At 43.8% G+C, this 25,366-nt stretch overlaps 1 protein-coding gene across 1 annotated transcript in view; it reads right to left on the reverse strand.

The window, feature by feature from the left end:
- The window catches only part of myo1d (myosin 1D), a 140,290-nt gene that overhangs the window by 75,908 nt on the left and 39,016 nt on the right, over positions 1 to 25,366 (reverse strand). Inside the window, exons 7-13 of the mRNA XM_079492911.1 lie at positions 24,891 to 25,007; positions 23,702 to 23,905; positions 22,890 to 23,035; positions 22,377 to 22,491; positions 21,470 to 21,640; positions 3,122 to 3,192; positions 298 to 372 (exon numbers count right to left, since the gene is read on the reverse strand). Coding sequence (XP_079349037.1) covers positions 298 to 372; positions 3,122 to 3,192; positions 21,470 to 21,640; positions 22,377 to 22,491; positions 22,890 to 23,035; positions 23,702 to 23,905; positions 24,891 to 25,007 — 899 coding nt within the window. The remainder of the gene's footprint in view (positions 1 to 297; positions 373 to 3,121; positions 3,193 to 21,469; positions 21,641 to 22,376; positions 22,492 to 22,889; positions 23,036 to 23,701; positions 23,906 to 24,890; positions 25,008 to 25,366) is intronic.

Raw genomic sequence — 25,366 nt, forward strand, 5'->3', positions numbered from 1 at the left:
AAAAGAAAGACAGGGGAGGAATATGTCACGCTCACTCCAATCAACAACAGAGACGAATCTGACAACAGAAACCCAGACAAGACGAGAGGAGGCAAGTGGGAGATAAGAGTGACAATAATAAGTCTTGTCTTCAGTTGTTCAGCGCTTCAGGGGCTGTTGTTCAATCAAAGAGCTGCCTGGAAAGTGTGTGTGTGTGTGTGTGTGTGTGTGTGTGTGTGTGTGTGTGTGTGTGTGTGTGTGTGTGTGTGTGTGTGTGTGTGTGTGTGTGTGTGTGTGTGCGTGTGTGTCAACGCTTACCTGTTGTACAGCAGCCTCTTAAAATCCTGGAAGAGTGTGTCTTTGTTCTTGTCAATAAAACCCGACACAGAGTACCTGTGGAAGCAATGGTGCACACAGACACAGCGTACACGCACACGCACACACACACACACACCAAGCGATTAAAATGTTACCAAGATTACATGAACAATTGAGTCAGTCAATGTATGGTAAACATCACTGAACCGCCATGAACGTTTGAAAATCTATGTTTTTTTTTTAGGGCCCCCATGTAGAGCCTTCATCTTACTCCTCCCAACCAACACTCCGTGCTGACAGGTGCTGCCCCAGCGTGTATGCAGAGACACCCTTCCCTCCCCCAAACACGGGCCAATTGAGTTTGTTTAGCTCGACAAAACCGGATGCACCATGGTGGATTCGAACCCACAACCTGGTGGGGAGATACTTTACCACTGCGCCACCTGAGTGCCCATAACAAATGAAACCTTGATGAAAAAGTAACTGTGGAATGCGTTCAATGTGCTAGAAGAACTGGAAAGTAACCCAATTCTCTGCATGTTTTCATACCATACTGAACGGAATCCAGTGGCTTACTCAAACATCACGAACATACAGTTGGAGGCCATCGATATTGTCCTTTTCTTTTTGCTGAGGTTTGCGTGATCTGCGCAAAAGAACAGTTAACCCATTTTGGGCGGGAACCCCTTTTGGTGTTTTAAACATTGTTATAATTTAGCTATTGAAAAAGAGCAGATCTACAAGCTCATAGCGCGCCACCGAGTGGCGCGCTACGAGCTTGTAGGTCTGCTATTTTTTTTTAAAGGATTTTTAGAAGGATTTTTTAAAGTTTTGAGGTCAGGCCTAAATGGGTCAAATGATAAGGGACAATATCGGTGGCACCCAACTGTATGTTCGTGATTTTTGAGTAAGCCACTGAGTGAGCCACTGAGTAGGCCAGCTGTACTGCTGACCATTTTCCAAAGCATATTATGCTTTGGAAAATGGTCAGCAGTACAGCATCGACCATACTCATAAAAACGCATAAAAAACACTTTGACAAACGCTGCTCTAAATCAACACGGTTCGGACACAAAGACTATAACATCCTAAGTATAAGTGGGATGGGCTCAGCAGCTCAACCATTTAACCTGAGAGCTGCTTTATGCCTGTAATTCTCTCAGTCCTGTCTTATCGGGCCATAGTTAATGTATTCTTATGTTTAATGCATGCTCGCCTTAGTGATCAGTGTACCATAAATATAGCCGGGCAGGGTGCTATAAGCTCCTGCCTGCGCTAAGTGGCTCGGGGATCAATCTTAGCTATGAGAGCCAGGGCTGCCCTCACAGCCGGGCTCAGAAACAGTGGCCTAACGTGTTACTTAGCTTTTGAATGATGCCATTTTTATCACCACCATGTAGTGAAAAAAGTAATTTTGTTTGTGTACGTAGTTAAAGGTATATTCAGTGATTTCACTTAATTCAAATATCACTTATTTTTTTGAATAATCCTCCCTACTATAAAGTGTGCTGACCATATAAGGAGTTCCATATAAGGAGTGAGCCCCTGGGGTCAAAGAACCCTAGTTTCGGTTTGGGCTTTGGGTGGCAAAGCCTTCATCCAATCAGGATGAGAGGGGCCTTCCTCCAATCATGATCGAGTGGGGCGGGCCTTGGTGCACGTGCTGTTGGTCTGTTGTACTTCCCCCACTGTAGAGCGTGTGCATGTGCACATCTTGTTACCGGGTGGACCGTTTTTTTCCTCCAAATCACCCAAATCACTGAATGCTCCTTTAACCGTGTTCCATATTTTGACAATATTGTGTCACGTCAATTCTCAACATCATGGCTTGCATTGCCTTTCCTACTGTAACCATGTCAAATGAATACAATTAGGTTTACTATAACCAAGTTGTAACCCAAGGACCATTGATACAAGTAGGATGCACCAAAGCTCAATTGCAATAACAAAGGGTCTGAATATTTATATAAATGGCTATTTCAGAGTAATGTGTGTAGACAAAACAATTAATTGAATCCATTTAAAAAATTAAGTTAAGTTAAAAGGGTCTGACAACGTTCTGTATATGCACTGTAGAACAATAATCTAGACTTTCACTCTCTACATTAAATCTGGATCAAGTGTACTGCTCTCCCCCTGCACCCTTGAGCAAAGTGCTTAGTTAACACCACGCTCTGCCACTGCGGCTGCCTCCGGTGTGGCACAATGAAACTAGCCCAGTGGTTTTCAACCCTTTTCATATCAAGACCCATTATTTGTTCGGCATTTAAGCCACGGACCACCATTTGAAGAGATTTTGTCTTGCAGACCCAAAACGAAGACTTCTTGTAAATTAATCAGCCTAATGCAGGTATGTAACAATGATTTAACTCTTGAGAGCGTAAAATGAAACCAATTGGAACCATCAGGGTCCATTTGGTTTCATGTTACGCTCTCAAGAGTTAAAGATTTAATAAGGATTTAATAAGGGTCCATTTGGTTACCAGCTCTCCATCATTTAGCTGGGGACCACCTGGAACCCCCTCAAGGACCACTGGTGGTCCCTGGACCACTGGTTGAAAACCATTGAACTAGCCCATTCTACAAGCTCTACAGCGCGTCGTATCGCTCGCAGTGCGATCTACAATACAAGCACTGTGAGCTTGTAAAATCGGTTATGTTCGGCACGCGACACTGGCACGCAACCAAGTTATGAATCAGACTTGACCATAAAATGCTGCAGAACACATGTAAATGTACTTATTGTGAACCAAGGCTGGTGCCACGCTGCCCTGCGAAACAGCCCTCATGATCAGAGATAAAAGTTTGAGTAACAAATACTTACACCACATCTCCTGCATAATGCCTTATACGGAAGTCTCTGTCAAAGTCCAAACTCTTGTCCGTGGGTGAGAGCTGGAGAGAGAGAGAGAGAGAGAGAGAGAGAGAGAGAGAGAGATTGAGAGAGAGAGAGATTGAGAGAGAGAGAGATTGAGAGAGAGAGAGAGAGAGAGAGAGAGAGAGAGAGAGAGAGCAATGAGTTTTTTTCTTTTTTTTTAGGAGACTTATCCACATTCCAAACATGTGACACTTTGTTTGACAACATGACTGGTGGCATTACAGTAAAGAACATTGAACCCATTCAGGGAAAAAATAAAGAAAACAAATATTATCTTCAGTTCATAGCTTTTACTTTTATCCCTAATGGACAGTGCCACTATAAGGGCATCCATTAGATTGTGATTGTGTTTGTACTGGGAAGTGTTCCCCACTCCATTAGCCATCTCCTCACATGACCTGCCAGCTAATTTGGGTCACACAATAATTATTATTAGCGTTGATTTCAGCTGAGTCCAGCATACTGTATGTCGGGTGAATTACAGCATCGTCAACGAGATACTGTACTAGGAGGCAGAAAAATCTGTGAAAGGTTTTGCAAATACAAAACAAAATGTAAACTCGTCAGTGTTCATTTCATTCTGAGAGTATAAGGATTGACTATTTGTACACTCTCAGAGTTAAACAAACACTGTAGATTTGACTGGGTACCATCTCAGCCAGCTCTACTAGACTATTCCCCCACCAGGGGACCCTCTGTGCAAAGAAAGATTGTTAAGTAGCATGAAGGCTCAGACAGAGTAGACACTGAGGTTTACTGTGTGTGTGTGAGAGTGAGTGAGTGAGTGAGTGAGTGAGTGAGTGAGTGAGTGAGTGAGTGAGTGAGTGAGTGAGTGTGTGTGTGTGTGTGTGAGTGAGTGAGTGAGTGTGTGTGTGTGTGTGTGTGTGTGTGTGTGTGTGTGTGTGTGCATGCGCACGCACGCACAAGACAAATATGAACGACAGAGACACAATTAGGCAAGAGAGTTGTGGGAGTGATGGGAGAAAAGTGGGAGAGACACGGACATAGAGATACAGAATACCACAAATAAGGAGTTCTGTGCAGATGACAGCAAGAGACCGGAAATATGAATCAGTGAAATATGAATGAGGTGTGTGTGTGTGTGTGTGTGTGTGTGTGTGTGTGTGTGTGTGTGTGTGTGTGTGTGTGTGTGTATCCATGCGTGCGTACAGTATGTGTGTGTGTTTATACTGTATGTTTGTGGGGGCTGCTTGCCGCAGTACCAGGTGATGACGTGTGGGCCAGGGAATTGAGGGGAGCAGGTGTGTGTAAATGCAGTAATCTGTCACAGCTTGCCGACAACTGCTAATGACTGTCACTGTACTGTGTGTGTGTGTGTGTGTGTGTGTGTGTGTGTGTGTGTGTGTGTGTGTGTGTGTGTGTGTGTGTGTGTGTGTGTGTGTGTGTGTGTGTGTGTGTGTGTGCATGCGTTTGCATTTCAACTCAAGTTTCGCAAGCTAGGGTGTACAGTATGTATGCAGTAATGAACTAGGATGACTTCTGCCATTTCAAAGCTTGTAACAAGTTTGCCATGCAGTTCATTGTGTGGAATTTAAACTTTATAAATAAATAAAAAACACAAATGGAACTATTTCTAAATCTAAATCTAATCTAATTCTAACCTATCTTTTTCTACAGTAAGGTCTGTAAACAGACCAACAACTGCATCCATTTCATATTCAACCTCTGCTTCTGTCCATTACAGTGGAGGACATGTGACTTTTGTCTGGGCTTTATCGTAAAATATTGTCTGTGTCAGAGTGACACGCTCACATATGAAAGGAGTGTGTCATCTGAAAAACACAGAGTGACAGAAGCACAAGAGCATGAAAGGCGACTGCCTGAGAGAGAGACAACATTCATTCAACTGTCATTCATAAAAACGTATTAGTAGTGAGAGAGCGACAGAGAGAGAGGGACGGAGAGAGAAGATAGAAAGGGATAGAGATACAGTAGAAAGTGAGGGAGAGAAAGAGAGAGGTTCAGAGAGAGAGAGAAAGAGAGAGGTACAGAGAGAGAGAGAAAGAGAGAGGTACAGAGAGAGAGAGAAAGAGAGAGGTACAGAGAGAGAGAGAAAGAGAGAGGTACAGAGAGAGAGAGAAAGAGAGAGGTACAGAGAGAGAGAGAAAGAGAGAGGTACAGAGGGAGAGAGAAAGAGAGAGGTACAGAGAGAGAGACTTATAGCATTTTAAGTAGACAGCACTAGAATAGCATTTTATGTAGACACTTTATTATAGTATATATATGTACAGTTTAATTATAAAGATATTCCACTGTTACGCATTTTTCATGATAACTGAACAGGGGGACGGGGGGGACGGACAGTGTTTCAAGGGATCCCATATGTGGATCCTTGCTAGTTATTATTTAGTTATCTCTTGTTCATTCTTTTCACGGGTTAAATATTAATAAAACCCACAGACAGGCTTAACCACTTTCGACCAAGAAAGAAAGAAAAATAGAAAGAGGAGAAAACTGAAAGAGAAGGATGGAAAAGTTTGAAAGAAGGGTGAACTTGTTATCATGGCGGTGCAGCATTTTACAGCACCTTGATACTGCCACACTCATCTGATCCAATACAGTGTGCCTCAAGTTCTGATGACTCATTCAAGATCGTGACGTGCCCCACACACACGTATGACACGTGTCTTATGGGACTCACAGACAATGTGACAAGACTTATTGATGTGCCAGTTTGTGACTTTTGTAAAGTGTCCAATAGATTAAACGATGCAAGCTCTGTAAATGTCTTCAACCCCACCGCCCCCGAAGCTCTCACCACCTCCTTAAGCTTCTGAATTATCCTGCTATGTATATTCTACTTTCACAGTGAGCTCTATCCAAGTCTTTCTTCTGCCGTTTGGCATAATAGACACCGTCAGTAAGGCAGCTAAACTAAAAGCCAATTTCAACCACAAAGGTCCCTTTGAAAGTCTATTTAAATCTGGCATATTATCAGTCACCCGATAGTGACGTTCTTTCATCAGACAAGAGTGTTCCATGGACTGTACAAAATACGTGTGTTCGTGAGGTGCCTGCAAGTAGTGCCTGCTCTAACATCCCATAGCTTGCTCCGCAATTGACTTGGGAGGCGGCAGTGGCTCAGGAGGTAGAGTGGCCGCTTGGGAACAGGAAAGTTCCCAGTCAGATTCCCGGACCCCCCCCCCCCCCCCCCCCCCCCGAGTTAGTGTCGAAGTGTCTGGACCTCTAATTGGTGCCTTGCATGCATGGTTTCCTCCACTGTCGGTGTATGAATGGGTGAATCTAATGCACCAATGTGCATTACATTCACCAGTTCCATAAAGGCACTATATAAATGCACCGTTTACTTGTTTGTTAAAACAATTAGTCGGTGGGTCAGTCAGTCAGTATATAGCTGTCCCTACTGTTGTAGTCCAGCTAAAAAAGAAATCACAGCATTTAACACAAAACCGGCTTATAATTTATTTTACTAATTCAGATAACAGTCTCTGAAGGTGGCACTCGCCTCAGCACATGGGGCAAGACATATGGGACAACAGGCCATTATCGGATGACTAATTGAAAAAAGGAGCTAATTAGCCATCGGTCGAGAGTAATTAGCATGCGGTAGTGTGGAGTTGTTCCAAACAAACTGGAACTAAATCATGGTACTACTGGCCCTTTTTTTTTAACAGATGTCGCAAATTGGGGCTATAGGGGTGCCTGTCCCTGTGGGCAATGTGTTTACATGTGCCACAAGGCCAGACTGTCCTGTGTCAAAGCAAGCAAGGGTAGAATTCATTTGGGAGCCCCTCGTTCCCAGATCAGCCACATTTACATGAACTCACACACACACACACACACACAAGCTCAGGCAGTAATGTAATTACCACCTCTTGCATACACATTACACACACACACACGTAAGATCACTCATGTGCACGTGCGCGCGCATGCACACACACACACACACACACACACACACACACACACACACACACACACACACACACACACACACACACACACACACACACACACACACACACACACACACACACACACACACACACACACACACACACACACACACACACACACACACACACACACACACACACACAGATCTAAAGGGCAGGCAGGCTGTATTTGTTGGCAACCGACCTACCCTCATCCATCACTATCAATGCCACTCCGACGCACGCACGCACACACACACACACACGCACAGTATTACCATGTGTCAGACGGAAGGAGAACGAAGGGGGAGAGCCAGAGGAGAGAGGAGGAGACACATAATGGAGAACGAAGGGGGAGAGCCAGAGGAGAGACACATAGTGGTAGAAGATGGAGACTATAGGGAGAAGAACAGCACAATAACAGAAGGGAGAAGGTCGGAGCAAACAGAAGGGAACAGAATAGATCCGGTGTCTATAATGAGAGGCACAGCAGGTACCCCGACTACATATGGCAGAAAATTGTGTTGCAGCGGATTAAACCTTTTCATATTATTATCTTTTCTATGAATATGTTGGAATCCTGTTAATATCTTAAAACTGCCTCTTAACCCATTCTGGGCGGGAACCCCTTTTGGTGTTTTAAGCATTATGTTATGCTTTAGCTGTTGAAAAATAGCAGATCTACAAGCTCATAGGGCGGCACCGAGTGCCGCGCTACGAGCTTGTAGGTCTGCTATTTTTGAAAAATCGTGAAAATGTGGCGCAAATCTTTGAATACATATTCTTTCAGAGTGAACGTTTTTAACTCAAATCTTTGCTTCTGGGGGGGGGGGTCCCTGGAACAACATATTTTCAGATGGGGGTCGGTGGACAATTACATATAGTTTCTGGAGTCCTTGACATGAAATATTGAGCAGCGGAACAGCGGAAGGAAGACGGTAGAGACATGTAATCAGCACATACATACCAAGCTACTCTTTCATGGCTGTAGGTAGACATTTAACTGCATACATCCCCATTATTAGGATATGTGCCCTTGTGGAGATGGTCACTGTACTGAGTTCACCTTTCTACTTCACATTGAATCACCACAATGTGAGTCACAGTGTGTGTGTGTGTGTTCTGACTCACTGTGATCTCATTCCCCAGCTAACTGTCCGTGAACTATTCGTTTGCCACAATGCTGCTCTCAAGCCTTGAGCAAATAACACTCGAGTAGCCTCAACAAGGCAGGCACACACACACAGGCACACACACACAGGCACACAGACACACACACACACACACACACACACACACACAGACACAATATTTCCGTAAAACACAAAGGGAAGGAAGTTGGAACCTATAGGTATTACTAGTAAAGCCTTAACAGCAGAGAGAGAGAGAGAGAGAGAGAGAGAGAGAGAGAGAGAGAGAGAGAGGGGAAGAGTAGGCTAGATATTACAGTAAATATAAGGGGCCAGAGAGGACAGCTTTAACAACTCCTAATTGATCTTTTACTGGAAAAGACGTGATGATGGAGTGGCTCTGGAGAGATGAAATCGGTACTGTCCACACATTACGCACAGTTCTCCCAGGTACAGGAGCACAGGGGACTTGGAGACAGAGAACAGAAAGAATCTCAAACTGTGAGTAAAATATAAGCCAAAAGAATGACACAGACAAAGGAAAAGGGAAGAGGAGACAGAAGGAGAGAGGGAGCTTAGACATACAGTAAGTACAACCCCAGAGGTGAGAAAAGGACAGGATTATTAGCAGCATCAGATAAAAAGACAGCGTGTAAGAGATAGAGAAAGATGCCGACACAGGGACACACAGAGAACAGGAGAACGGCAGACCCTGTGCCAACTAGGTACGTCAACAAGTACGCACCGAAGCAAACACTCCTAGCAGCTTGTGTTAAATGAAGTCATGATAATATTCACCTTTGAATAACACATTTCTGGGTTAAATCCTGTGCAACTCATACTGTATGAGTAATACGGCCTCGGAAGTACTGGGTAGATGACGCATGCAGGTTTGGTGCTCCACCTCAGCAATCCATCTCCCGGGGATGTGGTGCGTTGCAAAGGACATCGATGTCTTGTTTCTAGGCTGATACCGATTATACTGATTTCGCAACCTACTTACCTACCCATGCCAGGAAAAACAGACCAGACTGTCCTTTAGTCATTAAGTCATTAATGACTTAATTAAGTCATTAATGACTTAATTAAGTCATTAATATGTTCTACGTGGAGATTTGGTTCACCCAGGGAAATACATTCTGCAGACTTCATTTCCTCATTTAAACTGTACTGAGGCATGTTGTTGTTGTTGAATAATATATTATGCTGCTGTGATTCTAAAGACTGAATGATGCTTTGACTTGTTGTCAAAGACAAAACAGTGTCACCAGTACTTTCAGCTGAAAGTTGGTGGATTGGTGGTTTATATAAGAAATGAGGCACACATTACTACTTATATTGCACATCCTAGCCATGGCAAAAACAGGGTTAATTGCAGATCTACAAGTACAAGCTCAGAGTTTACAAGGCTACAAGGTCCATTCCCAAAATAGGAAGCGACTTTATTCATCAATAGTGAAGTAAAGTAAATCGGAGGGACTTAGTGTCGGTATCAGCCGAGAATACAGGAGTCTATCCCTGTTACAATGCGCTAGACCCCTGAGAGATGGATTGCTGAGGTGGAGTGCCACACCTACCAGTACTTACCACGCGACTTGTGGCACTCAAGCCAATAAGAGGTGGTACTCGAGATTGAACCCATGACATTGTAGTCCAAAGGCGAGAGCTCTACCGACCGAGCTAACCTGACTCTTATTGTGAGATGAAGATGCATTTGATTCTTGGTGCAGATGCAGACTTCGAAAAACATGCATGTAACATTTATATTTAATACTTAACATTTTGTCCATCCTGTTCTACAGGTAGAACCTTGTAAATGTACAGCCTTCAATATCACAAGAGGCCTTTTCAGCTATACACATTCAAACATAATATAGGCAAAAAATACCAGGATTATTTTACCAATACCGATTGTACCGATATATAGCATTTCTAAGTAAATATTGTCCGATAATGATATGATGAACGATTAATTGAGCATCCGTACAAGAAATAAATCACTAGCCTAAAACAAAAGACTTGCAATGCTTGAATATGCATATTTGGACAAATATTATTACGGTTACATAAGGGTGGTTTATGATAGTGGTGACAATGGTGTGCTTTGTACAAATGTGTGGACAGCTTTTCCAGCAAACCCCCTGTGGTGACCTCAGCATGTGCTGCCCCCTCACACTCCACTGGGCTTTACACGCAGAGAAACAAACCCCCTGTGGTGACCTCAGCATGTGCTGCCCCCTCACACTCCACTGGGCTTTACACGCAGAGAAACAAACCCCCTGTGGTGACCTCAGCATGTGCTGCCCCCTCACACTCCACTGTGGTGACCTCAGCATGCGCTGCCCCCTCACACTCCACTGGGCTGTGCTGCCCCCTCACACTCCACTGGGCTTTACACGCAGAGAAACCCCCTGTGGTGACCACAGCATGCGCTGCCCCCTCACACTCCACTGGGCTTTACACGCAGAGAAACAAACAAACAAACCCCCTGTGGTGACCTCAGCATGTGCTGCCCCCTCACACTCCACTGTGGTGACCTCAGCATGCGCTGCCCCCTCACACTCCACTGTGGTGACCTCAGCATGCGCTGCCCCCTCACACTCCACTGGGCTGTGCTGCCCCCTCACACTCCACTGGGCTTTACACGCAGAGAAACAAACAACTACTGGAAGTCTCTTTAAAGATCCTCTTTGGTTTCCTTCCAATATCAATGGAAATGTATCCATATATAGATTTTAAAAAAATCACACCTGTGTGATGTGAGGGGCGCTAATATAATATTAAAGTCTAACTCATGTTGATTAGGTGATGTAATAGTGATGTAAAACAAACGGTGCCAACACAAACATTAAATGCCATTAACAATAAAGAGACAATATGACGTAATTTTTGCCTTCATTGTCAATGGTGTTTTTAAAACAAACATTAAACCTCTATATATAGGCGGGGCTAGCGTCCCTCAAAAAAACAAAACAAAGCACAGCCTCCACCTTTAAATCTGACAAATAAGGGTCCATTTGGATTTCCATAATACTCTCAAGGGTTCAGTTATCACTGGGGATTTTACAGTGCTACAGCACATGTCCCTGTCCAGTCCTGTCCTCATGCCAACCCACCTCCCCCATGCAGCCAATCCTGTCCACCACCTGTGCCTCGCCACCCGGAGTCCCGGGGCTAAGCTGGCACCTGTGTGGGCACGTGGCACACCTCCCCGTTGAGCTGGTGTCTGACTGGCCCCCAACCTGTCCATTACTCACTGGGGGGGTGGGTACCTATCCAAGCATGGGACGAGAGGTCCAATTGGTTTCATTTGTTTCCAATATAAGTGTTGTTAAATTAACACTGAGGATTTTACTGTGAAATGAGCTGCTCTCTTCTCCAGACAGACGCACAGTCGCACACTGGTTTTCTGGAATCAGACGATGGCACGCGCAGCCTTCCTGGCACAGCTGTAACTATAGATAGGCTGCTCACTCCGCAGGTGATCAATCAACGAGATCACACGGGAAGACAAAAAATGATAACTGAAATCCTCATTCACTTCTATTAGGGTGGCTTTCTGCTTCTTCTCTCTTCCTTCCTCCCCTTTAAACGTGCTTTTGCGGTGTTACAAAAAGGTAGCCAAATGAAACAATGAAAAACAGAACCATGAATGACAATGACAAATAGCCGTTCTGCTCTGAACTTTCAAAAATAGTACCAACTCAGTAACTCTGACAAACTAAAAGAGAAAAACAGAAACGGAGAAGAATGAAACACGACTGCAGTATTCGTCTACCTCTCCAGCGCCTACAGTACATGAGGTCATTCTGCCTCACTAGAGGCTAATGAACAGTGTGTCCTGGCTATAGCACATGGTCCGTGAAAGCTTCACCACCTTTTATGAAGCTCAACGCCCCCCGCCCTTGGCTTGCACACACTATATCACACACCATCCTCACTTCCCAACCCACCTTCATGCATTCATACTGCACATGCGGCAGCTAATGAGAAGGAAAACACGCATGCACACACGCACACACGCACACGCACAGATACATGAGTCCACCCATGCATGCACACACATCCTATCAGCATGCTGCACCTGCACATGGCACGTGTCGGAAGTAGAAGAATGGAAAGTGGGATCAAAGTGTAGACTAGAGTGAGAGTACAAGAAAGAGAGACAGGGGAGTGGGAGAAAAGTGGGAGAGAGAAAGAGAGAAAAGTGGTATATAGAGAGAGAGCAACAAAGGAGGAGGTTGGTGGTGGGCAGAAAGACAGAACAGACAGGAGACAGGAGGAGGACAGGGAGGCACCATGACACATGCTCCCAGCAGGAAGCCCTGTGTCAGCACATAATTAATGAAACATCTGGGAAGATGAAAGCAACCTGAGGAGAGAGGAAGCATCCGCCAACACTGACTGCACCACCACTAGAGAATAACCAATCACCACCATCAACCCATCAACCCATCAATCCACCCATCCTCCATCCATCCACCCATCCACCCACCCATCCACCCACCCATCCACCCACCAATCCATCCATCGAGTAAAATGGCGAAAAAGTAGCGTTCTGAACATGACCCGATATGACTGCGATGAGCAAAACAAAATCTAATCAAAACATCTTCAGCTGGCGTATCGCATTCATGCTCTTGCCTTTCATTTAGAGGGTCACTGTACACAAGCCTGTGGCACAAGCTCTTGATGAATAAACATAATAGGGACAATGACACTGGAATAGCCAATGAAAAGGACTTCTCATCTCCAGACTTTAAAGTGAGACGAGGCCCGACACGCCACAATGCCAAAGTGCTGTTCAGAAGCTGAGGAAGAGAGCATCTACTCCCAGCTTAATGCTTTTCACATTCACCCTGTAGGCCTTGCAGGAAGTGTTTTTGTACAAGAAGGTTCTCCTGTGCATTTCGACACAAATGTGTTTAACCACTTTATTTTATTTTATTTAATATATTTTTTATCCCACGATTTTGTAACCCATTTTTCACCCCTGTCAATTATCTAATGTGATCCTGGGCTCTACACACCCTCCGCCAACCCAGTCCCCATATATGGGGGACATGGGGAGAGCAACGGACTTGAACTCATGCTTCCTTTATGCCTGACAGGGGGGAGTTTCCCTGGTTGGACGTAGCGCGTGGAAGGAACACGTTATTCCAACCAGTTCCTTTCCCCTCCATCAGGCGCCCCGGCTGGCCAGGGGGAGGCAGTTTAGAGACCAGGATTACTGCATGTTTTTTGTGAGGGTACATACCCTAGGGGACACGGGGAGAACATGCAAACTCCACTTTTAAACCAGGCATTATTATATTTGGGCATGTCGTCACTGAGGAGAAAATGGTCTAAATATAGTAAAAAAAAGTCCAAGCATACAAGTGTGAATGTTGACTACCAACATGCCATGGTCATACGTGGACATCTTTTGGCTGCATGTTCTCAGAGTGCACGTAGTGTTGTGACAGGCAGTCATCTGAGCGCTGGCAGGCAGGGTGTAGCCACGGCATCTAACAGCGCTCGGTGTTAGGAGACGCAGACAGACAGCACAGATCGTGTTACAGGCTAACCCATCTGTGAAAGCTCTGCTTTCGAACTCCCTCTACTCACTCCTAAACAACCCACCCGTAAACAACTGCACTGGCTTCCTGTCAAGTTCCGCATCAATTACAAACTCTCCCTTTCTCACCTACAAATGTCAACCTGTCTCCACACTGTCCAGAGTAGCTCTCGCTCAGGCATCCTCCACAAACCTCCTCTGACAAGGACCATGTGGTCCACAAACTTGGACCTCCTCTCTGTCCCCAAGGGAAACAGGCAAACCTTTGAGGACAGAGCCTTCAGTTTGGCAGCCCCCACCCCGTGGAACTATTTCCCAATAGAGATTCACCATGCTCCAACACTGGACTCTTCTAAGGCTGCCTTGAAAGATTCTCTCAGGCTTATGGCATATAGTTGTTAGCTTGTTTGTTTGTTTGTTGGTTGTTATTTTGTAAAGCATTCTTGGGTTCATGAAAGGCGATATATAAATTCAAGCTATTATTATTAGTGCCTACAATACCTCTCTCTCTTGACCTGACGAAGATGTAACTTAAACATCGAAACGTTTTTATTTGCACCCTGTTATATTAAACTAAGGGCCTAAATTGTCCGAGCTGCTCCAGTGCCTTCTTGTTCGCATGATACCTCTCTCTCTCTCTGTCTGCCTAATCTTAGTGATGCCATTTAAACTTTTACAGTTATTGCTGAGAAAAACTATGCCATTTCCATCACTTTCCAACATTTCATTAAAATATTGCAAATTAAGTCCATAAATTGCCATTAAAATGTCCCATAATATAATTATGGGGCATTTTAATGGCTAGTCGGTCGTTTTGTACCGTGCAATCAATACTTTTTTGTAGTCTCTAGCAATTTCAATTTCTAAAATGTCAGCACTACTGTATATTCTGAGGCTCTGTCATTAGCTGTGTTCTATTTTAGGCGCTGTAACAACTCCCTATCCTCATACAATCATAAATGTTGTATCCTGTGACTCAATGGGCCACAGCATGGTGCCCAGGGATGCTATTCTGGGCATGTCTTAACCCATTTTGACCTGAGATCAGATTCTAAAAATGTCTTCTACATCCTGACAGTTTTCTGAAAAAATAGCAGACCTACAAGCTCGTAGCGCGCCACTCGGTGGCGCGCTACGAGCTTGTAGATCTGCTATTTTTCAATAGCTAAAGCATAACATAATGCTAACACCAAAAGGGGTTTCCGCCCAAAATGGGTTAATAGGCGAACATTAAGAGAAAATAGGCAAACATTTGGCGAAAATAACAGATCTACAAGGTCACACGTTGCAACGTGCTGTGAGCTTGTAACATTGTTAGCGTTGTGAACTATTAGATATTTGGTGTAGACTGTAGAGGGGAAAAAAGGACAGGGTTAAAATAAACGCCGCTGGGGAACCACATGCAGTTCATTTAGTATATAGGATTTATTTGGTAAAAATGTGATGTATTTTTGTCTAAGATCAAAAAATATTGATTGATGGATTGATTGATTGATTGAAGTATTTATTAACAGTTTGCAGAATTACAGTACAAGCACAACTCAATAATAAAAACTGTTAACTGTGAGTGGACGACCCGATAAAGCACTACACTTGTTATTGTCATAACAAGAGACATACAAATATACACTACTATATAGTAAAAAAATCACACCCGTGTGAACTGAGTGGTGTAAGGTCTTATATAGACTGATCAGCTGTGGTCTGACGTAATGTCTGACGTAATGAAATCACACCCGTGTGAACTGGGTGACCATAGCAACCATGCTAATTTTTTTTGGTACGAACAGACACGGGTACAAAGCTAGTTGTTGGAGTGGTTTACACCACTCAAAAACAGGAAATCATCATCATAAAGGAGGTAAAAAGGGAAAAGAAAACATATACAGTGAGGGGAAAAAGGGGTGGGTGGGGGATTCAGATTTTACGGGGGCCAGTTTTGAATTGCAGCCATCCGTAGGTGCCCTTTGAGAGCGGTTTTGAAGGAGTCAAGGGATTCGCAAGACATCAAGGAGAGCGTGCCGTGGACAGTCCAGGCTTTCACTCAATCTGTGTTCGAAAAAACTAATCCTAACCCTTATCCTTCTCACCCTTCCACTCCTTTAATTAACACTCAGGATTATTCTACAGTGGATAACTTATCCCTCTCTGCATAATCAGTTTCCTCTCTCACGACGTCAAGTTCCCATCGTCTCTTCATCTCCCTCTTCCCCCGTCTCACTCACACCTCATCTTTTTCCAGCTATCACACGTCCTTGCTGCCAGACAGCCTGCAGTAGCTGCTGAGCACATTTCCACATCAGGGCTGTTATGCCAGAGAGCGGCCACGTGTCTTTCAAGTTGACTTTGAACACCCCCACCCCCACATGTAAGTGTGAAAAATGTCTGAACTTTATTTTCCGCAGCTCTCATTTGCAATGTCTTGTCATGTGTTCTGGGTCGTTTGACCTAGAGAGGGTCTATTTTTGGTCGCGCCAACATGCAGAGGAGAAGATACCGTCGTCAGCCCAAAACCCTTAAACCCTCACTCTTGGTTTACGTGATCGATTTAATGGCCCTCAAGGGTGAGAGCGCCTTGGACGTATGACACTATGTCAAAATCCACTGGTATGAGTTTAAAAAGGCACGCTTGTCAACTACCCAAATTAAGTCCTTTGTCATTGCACTTTTCCTCCCCAGGCAGCATCTAAATAGTCTGTATTTAAAAACACCATCTGAGCCTTTTTCCTTATTACTGTGAAATATGGTACAGAATATTCTTTCTACTGTGGGCCCTGCAGTGATACCGTCTTCAATTCTCCGCTGATATCCTAGCATCCCTTTATCTTTAGATAAAAGGCTCCATACTGATGCTAAATATCCATTGAGAGTAAAAGATGAGCCACCAATGTTGATATGACAACTAACAGGACATGGTCCATTGAGAGGGGAGCTCCATATACATTTTGCATTAGGAAAGCCTAGGAGATGTTGTGGAAACAGGCAGCCACATGCATAATCACATTTGTTTAGGGTATAAGCTCCTTTCCATTGCTCTCTTCTCTTAGCTTCCTATATTACTCTGTGGGGTCTTTGGGGATGACACTAGGCTGTGAAGACTGTCAGCTCAACAAAATCACGTGCATTTCTGAAAAGTCAACATGTTAAGGGTTGACACAGGCGAGGCAGTCTTCCCTTGCAACTAGAACATCTAATAAGGCACTGTCCACATTTCAAATTGGTCGAAGGGATCATGGCCACTTGGCCAGCATTCTATAGCAGTAGTTCTCAAATATGTGTATGTCAAAGACCCCCAATAGATGCATATTAAGCTGCATATGAAGCTGCATATTAAGCCGGGTAGCTCAGTTGGTTGAGCACCTGCCTTTGGACTGCAAGGTTCCGAGTTCAATCCTGGGCACCACAAAATCAGTGTATGAGTAGCATGTGTAAGTCGTGTGGTAAGTACTAAGTACTGGGAGCTGATGGTAGGTGTTGCGCTCCACCTCAGCAATCCATTTCCCAGGGGTCTAGCGCATCGAAAAGGAGATAGACACCCTCGTGCTTGGCTGATACCCACAATAAGCCACTCCTTCTTTCTTACTTACCACGATTTCAAAATATTTTTTTTCTCCCAGGGAGAGACTATTTTTAATATTAGATTATATTTAGTAAATCATTAAACAACTACTCCATAGGGAGAGATAAAAAGTGGAGAAAGCTAATATAGTCATTCTTATAGATTCTCTCATTGGACCAACTTCTAGCTGGTGAAATAATTGTGACCCACTGGGACCCCCTCCAGGACCCCTGGGGATCTACTTTGAGAACCACAATTCTATAGAACAGGGGCAGTGTAAGCCATCAGTGCCAACAAAAACATATCAAAGGGTTTTTACAGTGGTTTTTACTGTGCATGCAATATGTATCTGCAGTTGTTGAATAATGACACTCTGGCACAGTGAGCAGGCCAGAGTCCCCAGGCAGTGTGGGTACAGATGCTGTACCGCTGCTATACACTAAGCTGGATCACACATGGCAGGCTCAGGCAGACAGCACAGCATCCCTACACCCAGAGAGGCTCAGGCAGACAGCACAGCATCCCTACACCCAGAGAGGCTCAGGCAGACAGCACAGCATCCCTACACCCAGAGAGGCTCAGGCAGACAGCACAGCCTCCCTACACCCAGAGAGGCTCAGGCAGACAGCACAGCCTCCCTACACCCAGAGAGGCTCAGGCAGACAGCACAGCATCCCTACACCCAGAGAGGCTCAGGCAGACAGCACAGCATCCCTACACCCAGAGAGGCTCAGGCAGACAGCACAGCATCCCTACACCCAGAGAGGCTCAGGCAGACAGCACAGCATCCCTACACCCAGAGAGGCTCAGGCAGACAGCACAGCATCCCTACACCCAGAGAGGCTCAGGCAGACAGCACAGCATCCCTACACTCAGAGAGGCTCAGGCAGACAGCACAGCATCCCTACACCCAGAGAGGCTCAGGCAGACAGCACAGCATCCCTACACCCAGAGAGGCTTAGCTGTGATTATTAGAGCAGCCCAAACACACATGCACAGTACTCTCTCTCTCTCTCTCTCTCTCTCCTGTAGAGATGATCAAAACACACCTTTTTTGAGAACATCAACATGCCCCCAAAAATATGGGCGCCCCTCACTTCACACAAGTATTTTTTTTTTAAAGATATATCTTTTTGCGGCTTACGCCTTTTATTGGTTTTTGAAGGGACAGACAGTAGGCTGACAGGAAACGGGAGAGAGATGGGGGAAGACATGCAGTAAAGGCCGTGTCGGGCTCGGGAGTCGAACCCGCGGCACACTGCGACTGGATTACCAGTCGGGTGCCCAGACGGTTACGCCACCGCCTGGGCCACACAAGTATTTTTAATTCAAGTTTCTCGTTTGGTTTTTTATGCTTTGAGTTTTATAAATTGTCTTACAGTATGTAAGCTGCTCAAATTTAAATTTCTAATCATGTATTATTGTATTTTTAGTTTTTATGTTTTTATGTAATTGTGTTTTTTATCCTATAAAATGCACGAAAGCTCTGTGTATGCGTGCAACTGTAGTTCCCATGTCTTGAGAACCATCCTAACATGCTATATTGTTGCCTGGCAACAACACCGAAAAAGGCTTAGGTAAGAAAAGAACCACGGTCAATATTACATATATTAACAAAACTAACAAAATAGGTTTGAGGAAGGAGCAGTAGGGTATGTGCCTTCAACCAGAAGGAGGTGGTAGGGGGAGGACTATTGAGAGAAATCTTCTGGTTTAACCCATTTAGATCTGAGGACGATTCTACAAATGTCTTCTAAATCCTGACAGTTTTCTGAAAAACCCATGTTTCTATGTCAGTCGTTCTCAAACATTTTCATGTCAAGGACCCCCAAAAATATATGTCATTGGCTGCCGACCCACATCTGAAAATAAAATATCTGAAAGAATATATTAAAATATTTGCGCCACATTTTCAAGATTTTTCAAAATAGTTTTCAATAGCTAAAGTATAACACAATGCTTAAAACACCAAAAGGGGTTAACCAATTAAACCCTACTAGGAAAAAAGCGGCCTTCGGGCGTTTGGCCCTTTCTTAAGTGAAAGCCCCTACGTACCCCTTGATACTGTCAAGGCTCCATTCGATATCGTAGACACGTAGGCACAGTTTTATTTCTGAAATTTTCGGCCTGGGCCGCCGGCGTGGTGGTCCGGGCATTCTATCTAGGCTGCAATGCCAGCCTACCTTTGCTGCGTGTCTCAGTCTCTCCCCAATGCCCATCTCTCTCCCCATCTCCTGTCAGTCTACTGTCTTATCAATAAAGGTATAAAAGCCCAAGGCCGAAACCAAGGATACACTACTGATGATGCATATCCAGCTCCCACCATTCACCACCACTCATCACCAAGACGACAAGATGACACCAAGACATTCTACCATTCATCACGACGACACTCTTAGGTATGTGCTTGCACAAAGGAATTGACATCTTATCCTGTGTTTGATAAACTTATCAATAAAGGTATAAAAGCCCAAAAATGGATCTTTAAAGAAAAACAAAAAAAAAGGGAAAAGCCACATTTTCACACCAGAATAGGGATGCGAGCGTTCATGTGGTAGACCTCCATGACACATGACGCGTGGCAATCCTCAGTGTTCATTTAACTGTACAAATGGAAAGGAAATGGGCCCATAATGCATTACATTATTTTGTCCACTCTCAGGGTTTGCTGTGTAGTGTAGTGTACACACAGCTCTCTGAACTAGAGAGGTCCAGGTCAAAGAGCGGCAGGGGGAGAGAGAGGCCAGGGAGGCTTATTGATGATGTGTAGGTGATCAGGAAAGCTGCTCAGATCAATACAACCCACAGCATACATACAGTACTATCATCCTGACCTATTTTCTTTATTATACTCCCAGTCCCTATAGCTGTTCCCCTTTCCTCCCACTCATGTTTTATTTTGGGTAGCTCTGATTGAACATCAACACTGCCGTCTTATTCAATGTGTGTGCATGTGTATGTGTATGTGTATGTATATGTGTATGTGTATGTGTATGTGTATGTGTATGTGTATGTGTGTGTGTGTACACACATACTGTACATATACAGAGACACAGACAGACAGGGAGAAAGACATCTTGTTGCCAGGAAACGTGAATAGATTTAGTGCTAGAGACTGTTGCTCGCTCTCGCTCTCTCTCTCTCTCTCATTAGATCAATCCCGCTACCACCCTTCTCTCAGGTTGCTCTCCCTCCGTGCAACACCCATTCCAGCACAGTGAAGTCGACAGCTTCAAAAGCTCCCATTGGCTGCCAGTGACATCACCTGGGGCAAAGTGCCGAGTCAGACCCGGGCGCCATCGCTTCTCTGAAAGGCTGTCGCCATCTTGTGTCCACACAGAGAAATGCAACACCATCTCTCTGTGTGGACAGTGGACACACACAAAAAAGGTAAATTGGCTTACAACACAGTCTGGCTGTAGACAGACCATTAAAGTCAATTAGGCTGTAAGTCATTCCTAGATTGAGCTGATAATTAAGACTAACTGGATTGGGCTGGTTCTCTTCCTCTGACGCCTAATGGTTTGTGATGGTGTCAGCTGCCCCCTGCTGTTCTCAGGTTACTGCTGTATCACGGCCTTCATTAACTCAATTAGTTTGTACTTGCTTTTGAAATTGTGTCATATTGCAGACATGTCTATGGACTTTTCATGTTCGTTTAGAGCACTTTTAACAAACAGAGTGGCAGCCAAACCTATGGACTTTTGTTTGTTTTAGGACACTAAACGTGACGTCATGTGGCAGCCAAGTCTGTTTGTTTACAGCAGTTAAACAAACATTACTAGGCGCCCCTCACTTCACATGAAGTGTGATTTTTGTTTTGTTGGTTGCTCGCACACATTGAGTCTTCTGTTTGTGGAATGTCTTCCACATTCAGGAACTCCCTGCGACATACAAAGTACTAGTGTCATATCCAGGATGTGTACTGGATGTCCAGGATGGCAGCCTCACACTACAGAAACAGGAGACAGGCTCTTTCTTACCCTATAGGGCAGGCCACATGCATGGGCTACTTACTTGCCATTCCAAAACATACATTTGAACACGCACAAACACTCGCACGCATGCACGCACGCACACACACACACGCACATACACACACACACACACACACACACACACACGTACCTTGCGGCTGGTGTAATGTGCATGTTTTGCCAGCTTGCTGTTGAGTCCCTGCAGGAAAACTTCATCTGTGACTTTGCCCACATTCATGCAGGCCTCGTCCAACACAGAGAAGATCCCCTTGTGCTGCTGTTCCACCAGATCTATGATGATCTGATTGTTGAAGTAATCAATCTGATGACACAGGGGAAGACAACACACCGAGTGGGTGAGTTGAATGTAACAGACCTTAACCCATTTTGACCTGAGATCAGATTCTAAAAATGTCTTCTACATCCTGACAGTTTTCTGAAAAAACTATGTTTCTATGTCAGTCGTTCTTCGATTTTTCAAAAATAGCAGACCTACAAGCTCGTAGCGCGCCACTCGGTGGCGCGCTATGAGCTTGTAGATCTGCTATTTTTCAATAGCTAAAGCATAGCATAATGCTAACACCAAAAGGGGTTCCCGTCCCAGAATGGGTTAAGAGCCGATGGAATAAAACATAAAATGCAAAGATCTGCATTCAAATGCCTAATTTATACTCCGTTGTAAAAGGGATAATATATAAATATAAACGACCTACAAGGTCACAACAAGTTGCATTACTTGCATCACAATGCATTGTGAGCTTGTAGATTTGCACACTGCACAGTGTCGCATGACTAAAGTGTATCCATGAAATCCGTTGAGGTGGATTTATAAGCCAGTGAATTCAAATTGATCTGATTTTATTTGGTGAGAAGGTGTAAAAATCCTAGAGTAAAAAGCCTCAAACACCGTGGGTGTATAAATGGAGCCGTGAGGCTTTAAAAGCAATGTGTTTAGATGAGTTTAGTGCCAGTGGGTCAGGTGCTACCGTCGGTGGGATAATTCCCCACTGTTTTGTGTCAAGTAGTAAATGGGGTGGAACCAAAGGTTTCCTGCGTACATGTTTCCAGGGGATGCCTTCTCTCTGGTACTCCTCCTGCTCCTGTTTCAGCACCAGCTGGATGAAGAGCTGCTGCAGTTTCTCGTTGCAGTAGTTGATGCAGAACTGCTCAAAGCTGCAGCACAGAGGGATGGGAACATGCATGTGAATGGATAGGACACATCATTAGAACACAGTGGTTCCCAAACCTTGTAGCTCAAGACCCAAAAAAGAAATTAGTCGTTTGCCCGAGACCCCCACGTTGTGAGCTTGTAGATTGTCTGTTTTCACTACTTCTTCAACATTTGTTTTCTAATTTCTGAAAAAATAATTGCATTTAGTTTTTAATTCATGTATTATTATTATTTTTTGCTATTTTTGCTATTATTTTTATTTTTTTATGATAATTAAAAACAAAATGTAGGAAATAAAAAATAAAGTGTTTGGGTCCCAAATAGTGATATAACACGTAACACAACAAGCATTTCTGTTACGAAATCTTACGATGTCTGCTATAATCAACCTATCGCTGACCTGTTGTTTTGGAAGATCTCAAAGCCATAGATGTCCAGCACCCCGATGACCGTGTTCTTCCCATGGACTCTGGCGTCGTAGTTTTTTACTTCGATGATGTCGTTGATACGGCCCACGATCCAGCAGAACAAACGCTCATACATGGCCTGGGGAGGAGAAGTCCTTGTTCAGTGTGGTCTAGTAGTGCATTCTAAAGAGGATATAGACCCTTTGTTGCTTTGTTGTATCTGTTGATACCAAATTAAAGAGGATATAGACCCTTTGTTGCTCTGTTGATACCAAATTAAGACTCAAAAAATAAGATCTATAGTGGATATCTATATATATATATATATATATATGATATATAAAGGATATCTAAAGATAGTGGATGGATATCTAAACATAGTATTTATAATTAAATTACGTAAAAATAAGATAATGGACATCTAAAGATATGATATGTAATTGGTATCTAAACCATTAGGGGTATACTGATTTCACTAAATAAAGTTAGTTAATGGTTTTGATATTATGATCAGAAACATAAGTACTAAACTTAATATATTCATAATATGCAGAAGTTTAGCCCCCACGCAGAAGCCACTCGAGTCAGTTAGAATTTAGACAAATGTTACGGTAATTGCATTCAGCCTCTGCCTGCGTGACTCATGCTTGAATGAAACTGTGTGAATAGTGTAAAAATATTACCGAGCACAAAGCAGACTCGCAACTCAGCCTTACAGTCCGGACAAGGATGAAAAGGTTTCTCTGGTTGAATGAAGTGAATGAAAGGCCATTAGAAGTGAATCAGCTAACTGAGTGACGGTAACCTTGGCTAATGCGTCTCGTCCGTAGCTGGCCTCCTGGAGCGTGTGCTGTTTGTCAATGACGTCTCTGCCTGTCGCCACAGTGCGGTAGAGCAGAGCCTTCTCCACGTTCTCCTCCTTGGTGGACAGCAGCTCCCCGATCACAGACACCACCTTGGAATTCTCGATCAGTATCACATCTCCGTCCACTCCGAACGTCAGGTTCCCCTGAGAGAGAGAGTTTGGGATTAAACGATAAAGAAACATTCTTATTTACACGCACATCGACGGTGGGTGCTAGGCCAATGAAACTAATATGAAGAGAGATAGAGCCTGCACAACATTTTCCAGGGGGTGCATACTTAGTTTAGACTAGTTAGACATGGGTTAAGGTTAGGTTTAGGTGTGCTGCCCCGTGGGAGGTTTAGGGTAAGGGTTTGAGATAGGTTGTAGTTGTAGGACTAATGACAGGTCTAACCAATGACTAGTCTAAACCAAAAACTGTCTAAACTAAGTACTGCACCCTTTCCAGGAAAGGATTTACATTATTTGCGACCTTTCGATCTCACAATGAAGATCCTATGAGATCGAAAAACGTCTATCTCTCTTCATTCAACGATAGAGAAACGCAGTGTCAAAGTGGGTTTGTGTCAAATCCAGAAATAACAAAAACGCATCCCTCATTTCCCCTGATATTCGATAGTTACAACCATGTAATAATGTTTTGACTATGTTATTAGCCAACTAATCCACTCAGACATAATTCTTTTTAGTAACCAGTGTACCTTCTACATGTATTACATAACAGACAGATTGAGTATACAGTCCGAAGGTGAGCGTTAGGGGAAATATGTCATGTTTTGGAACATGCAAAAACATATAAAATATATTTCCAGTGGCCACAATATATTGAAGAAAATGCATATCCAGTGTAAAATATATACTGATAATAACTGACATACTATGGCTGGGTGATATGGACAAAATACTGTAAATCACAATATATGTTATGAACTTGAAACTAATAAAAGTGGTGTGAGCTAGTGATGAAAATCAGGAAAATACATCACTTACAGTTTGTCATATCACAATATACAAAATCCCATATGATACCTAGTCTTATATCACAATAGATAATATCTGAATAAAGTCCAGCCCAGGTCCATGCTGGGATCTGGCCTGTTGGAACTTGGATGGTATTATCGGTTAGTACCAGTTGTAGGATGGTTGCAAGGATCTTGTAAACGGTCTGGATCTCATCTCCTGTGAAGCCAATCACTTTCATGGCGTCGGCCACGGCTTTGAATTCTGCACCGTCATTAATGGAAGACTACAAGGAGAGAGAGAGAGAGAGAGAGAGAGAGAGAGAGAGAGAGAGAGAAAGAAAGAGAGAAAGAAAGAGAGAGAGAAAGTGGAATGAACGTTTACCACATTCAACCTGGTGTCCTTATAACATTTTCACACATTTTCAGAAAATGTCAAACATATAGCAGATCTACAAGCTCACATTGTGAGTTGAAGATACTACAGTTAACCACAGTGAGCGAATGTCAAGTGAGTGAATGTAATTTGTGTCAAATGGGAAATGTCAACGTCCCGCATTGCCTGATCCTGTTCAGACTAAAACCAAATGGATTTCTGTCTGACATCATGTCCTGCTTAGATTTGTTGCATTTTAGGATACAAATG

The sequence above is a fragment of the Electrona antarctica genome (assembly GCF_951216825.1).
Source record: "Electrona antarctica genome assembly, chromosome: 22".
Classification (NCBI taxonomy): Eukaryota; Metazoa; Chordata; class Actinopteri; order Myctophiformes; family Myctophidae; genus Electrona; species Electrona antarctica.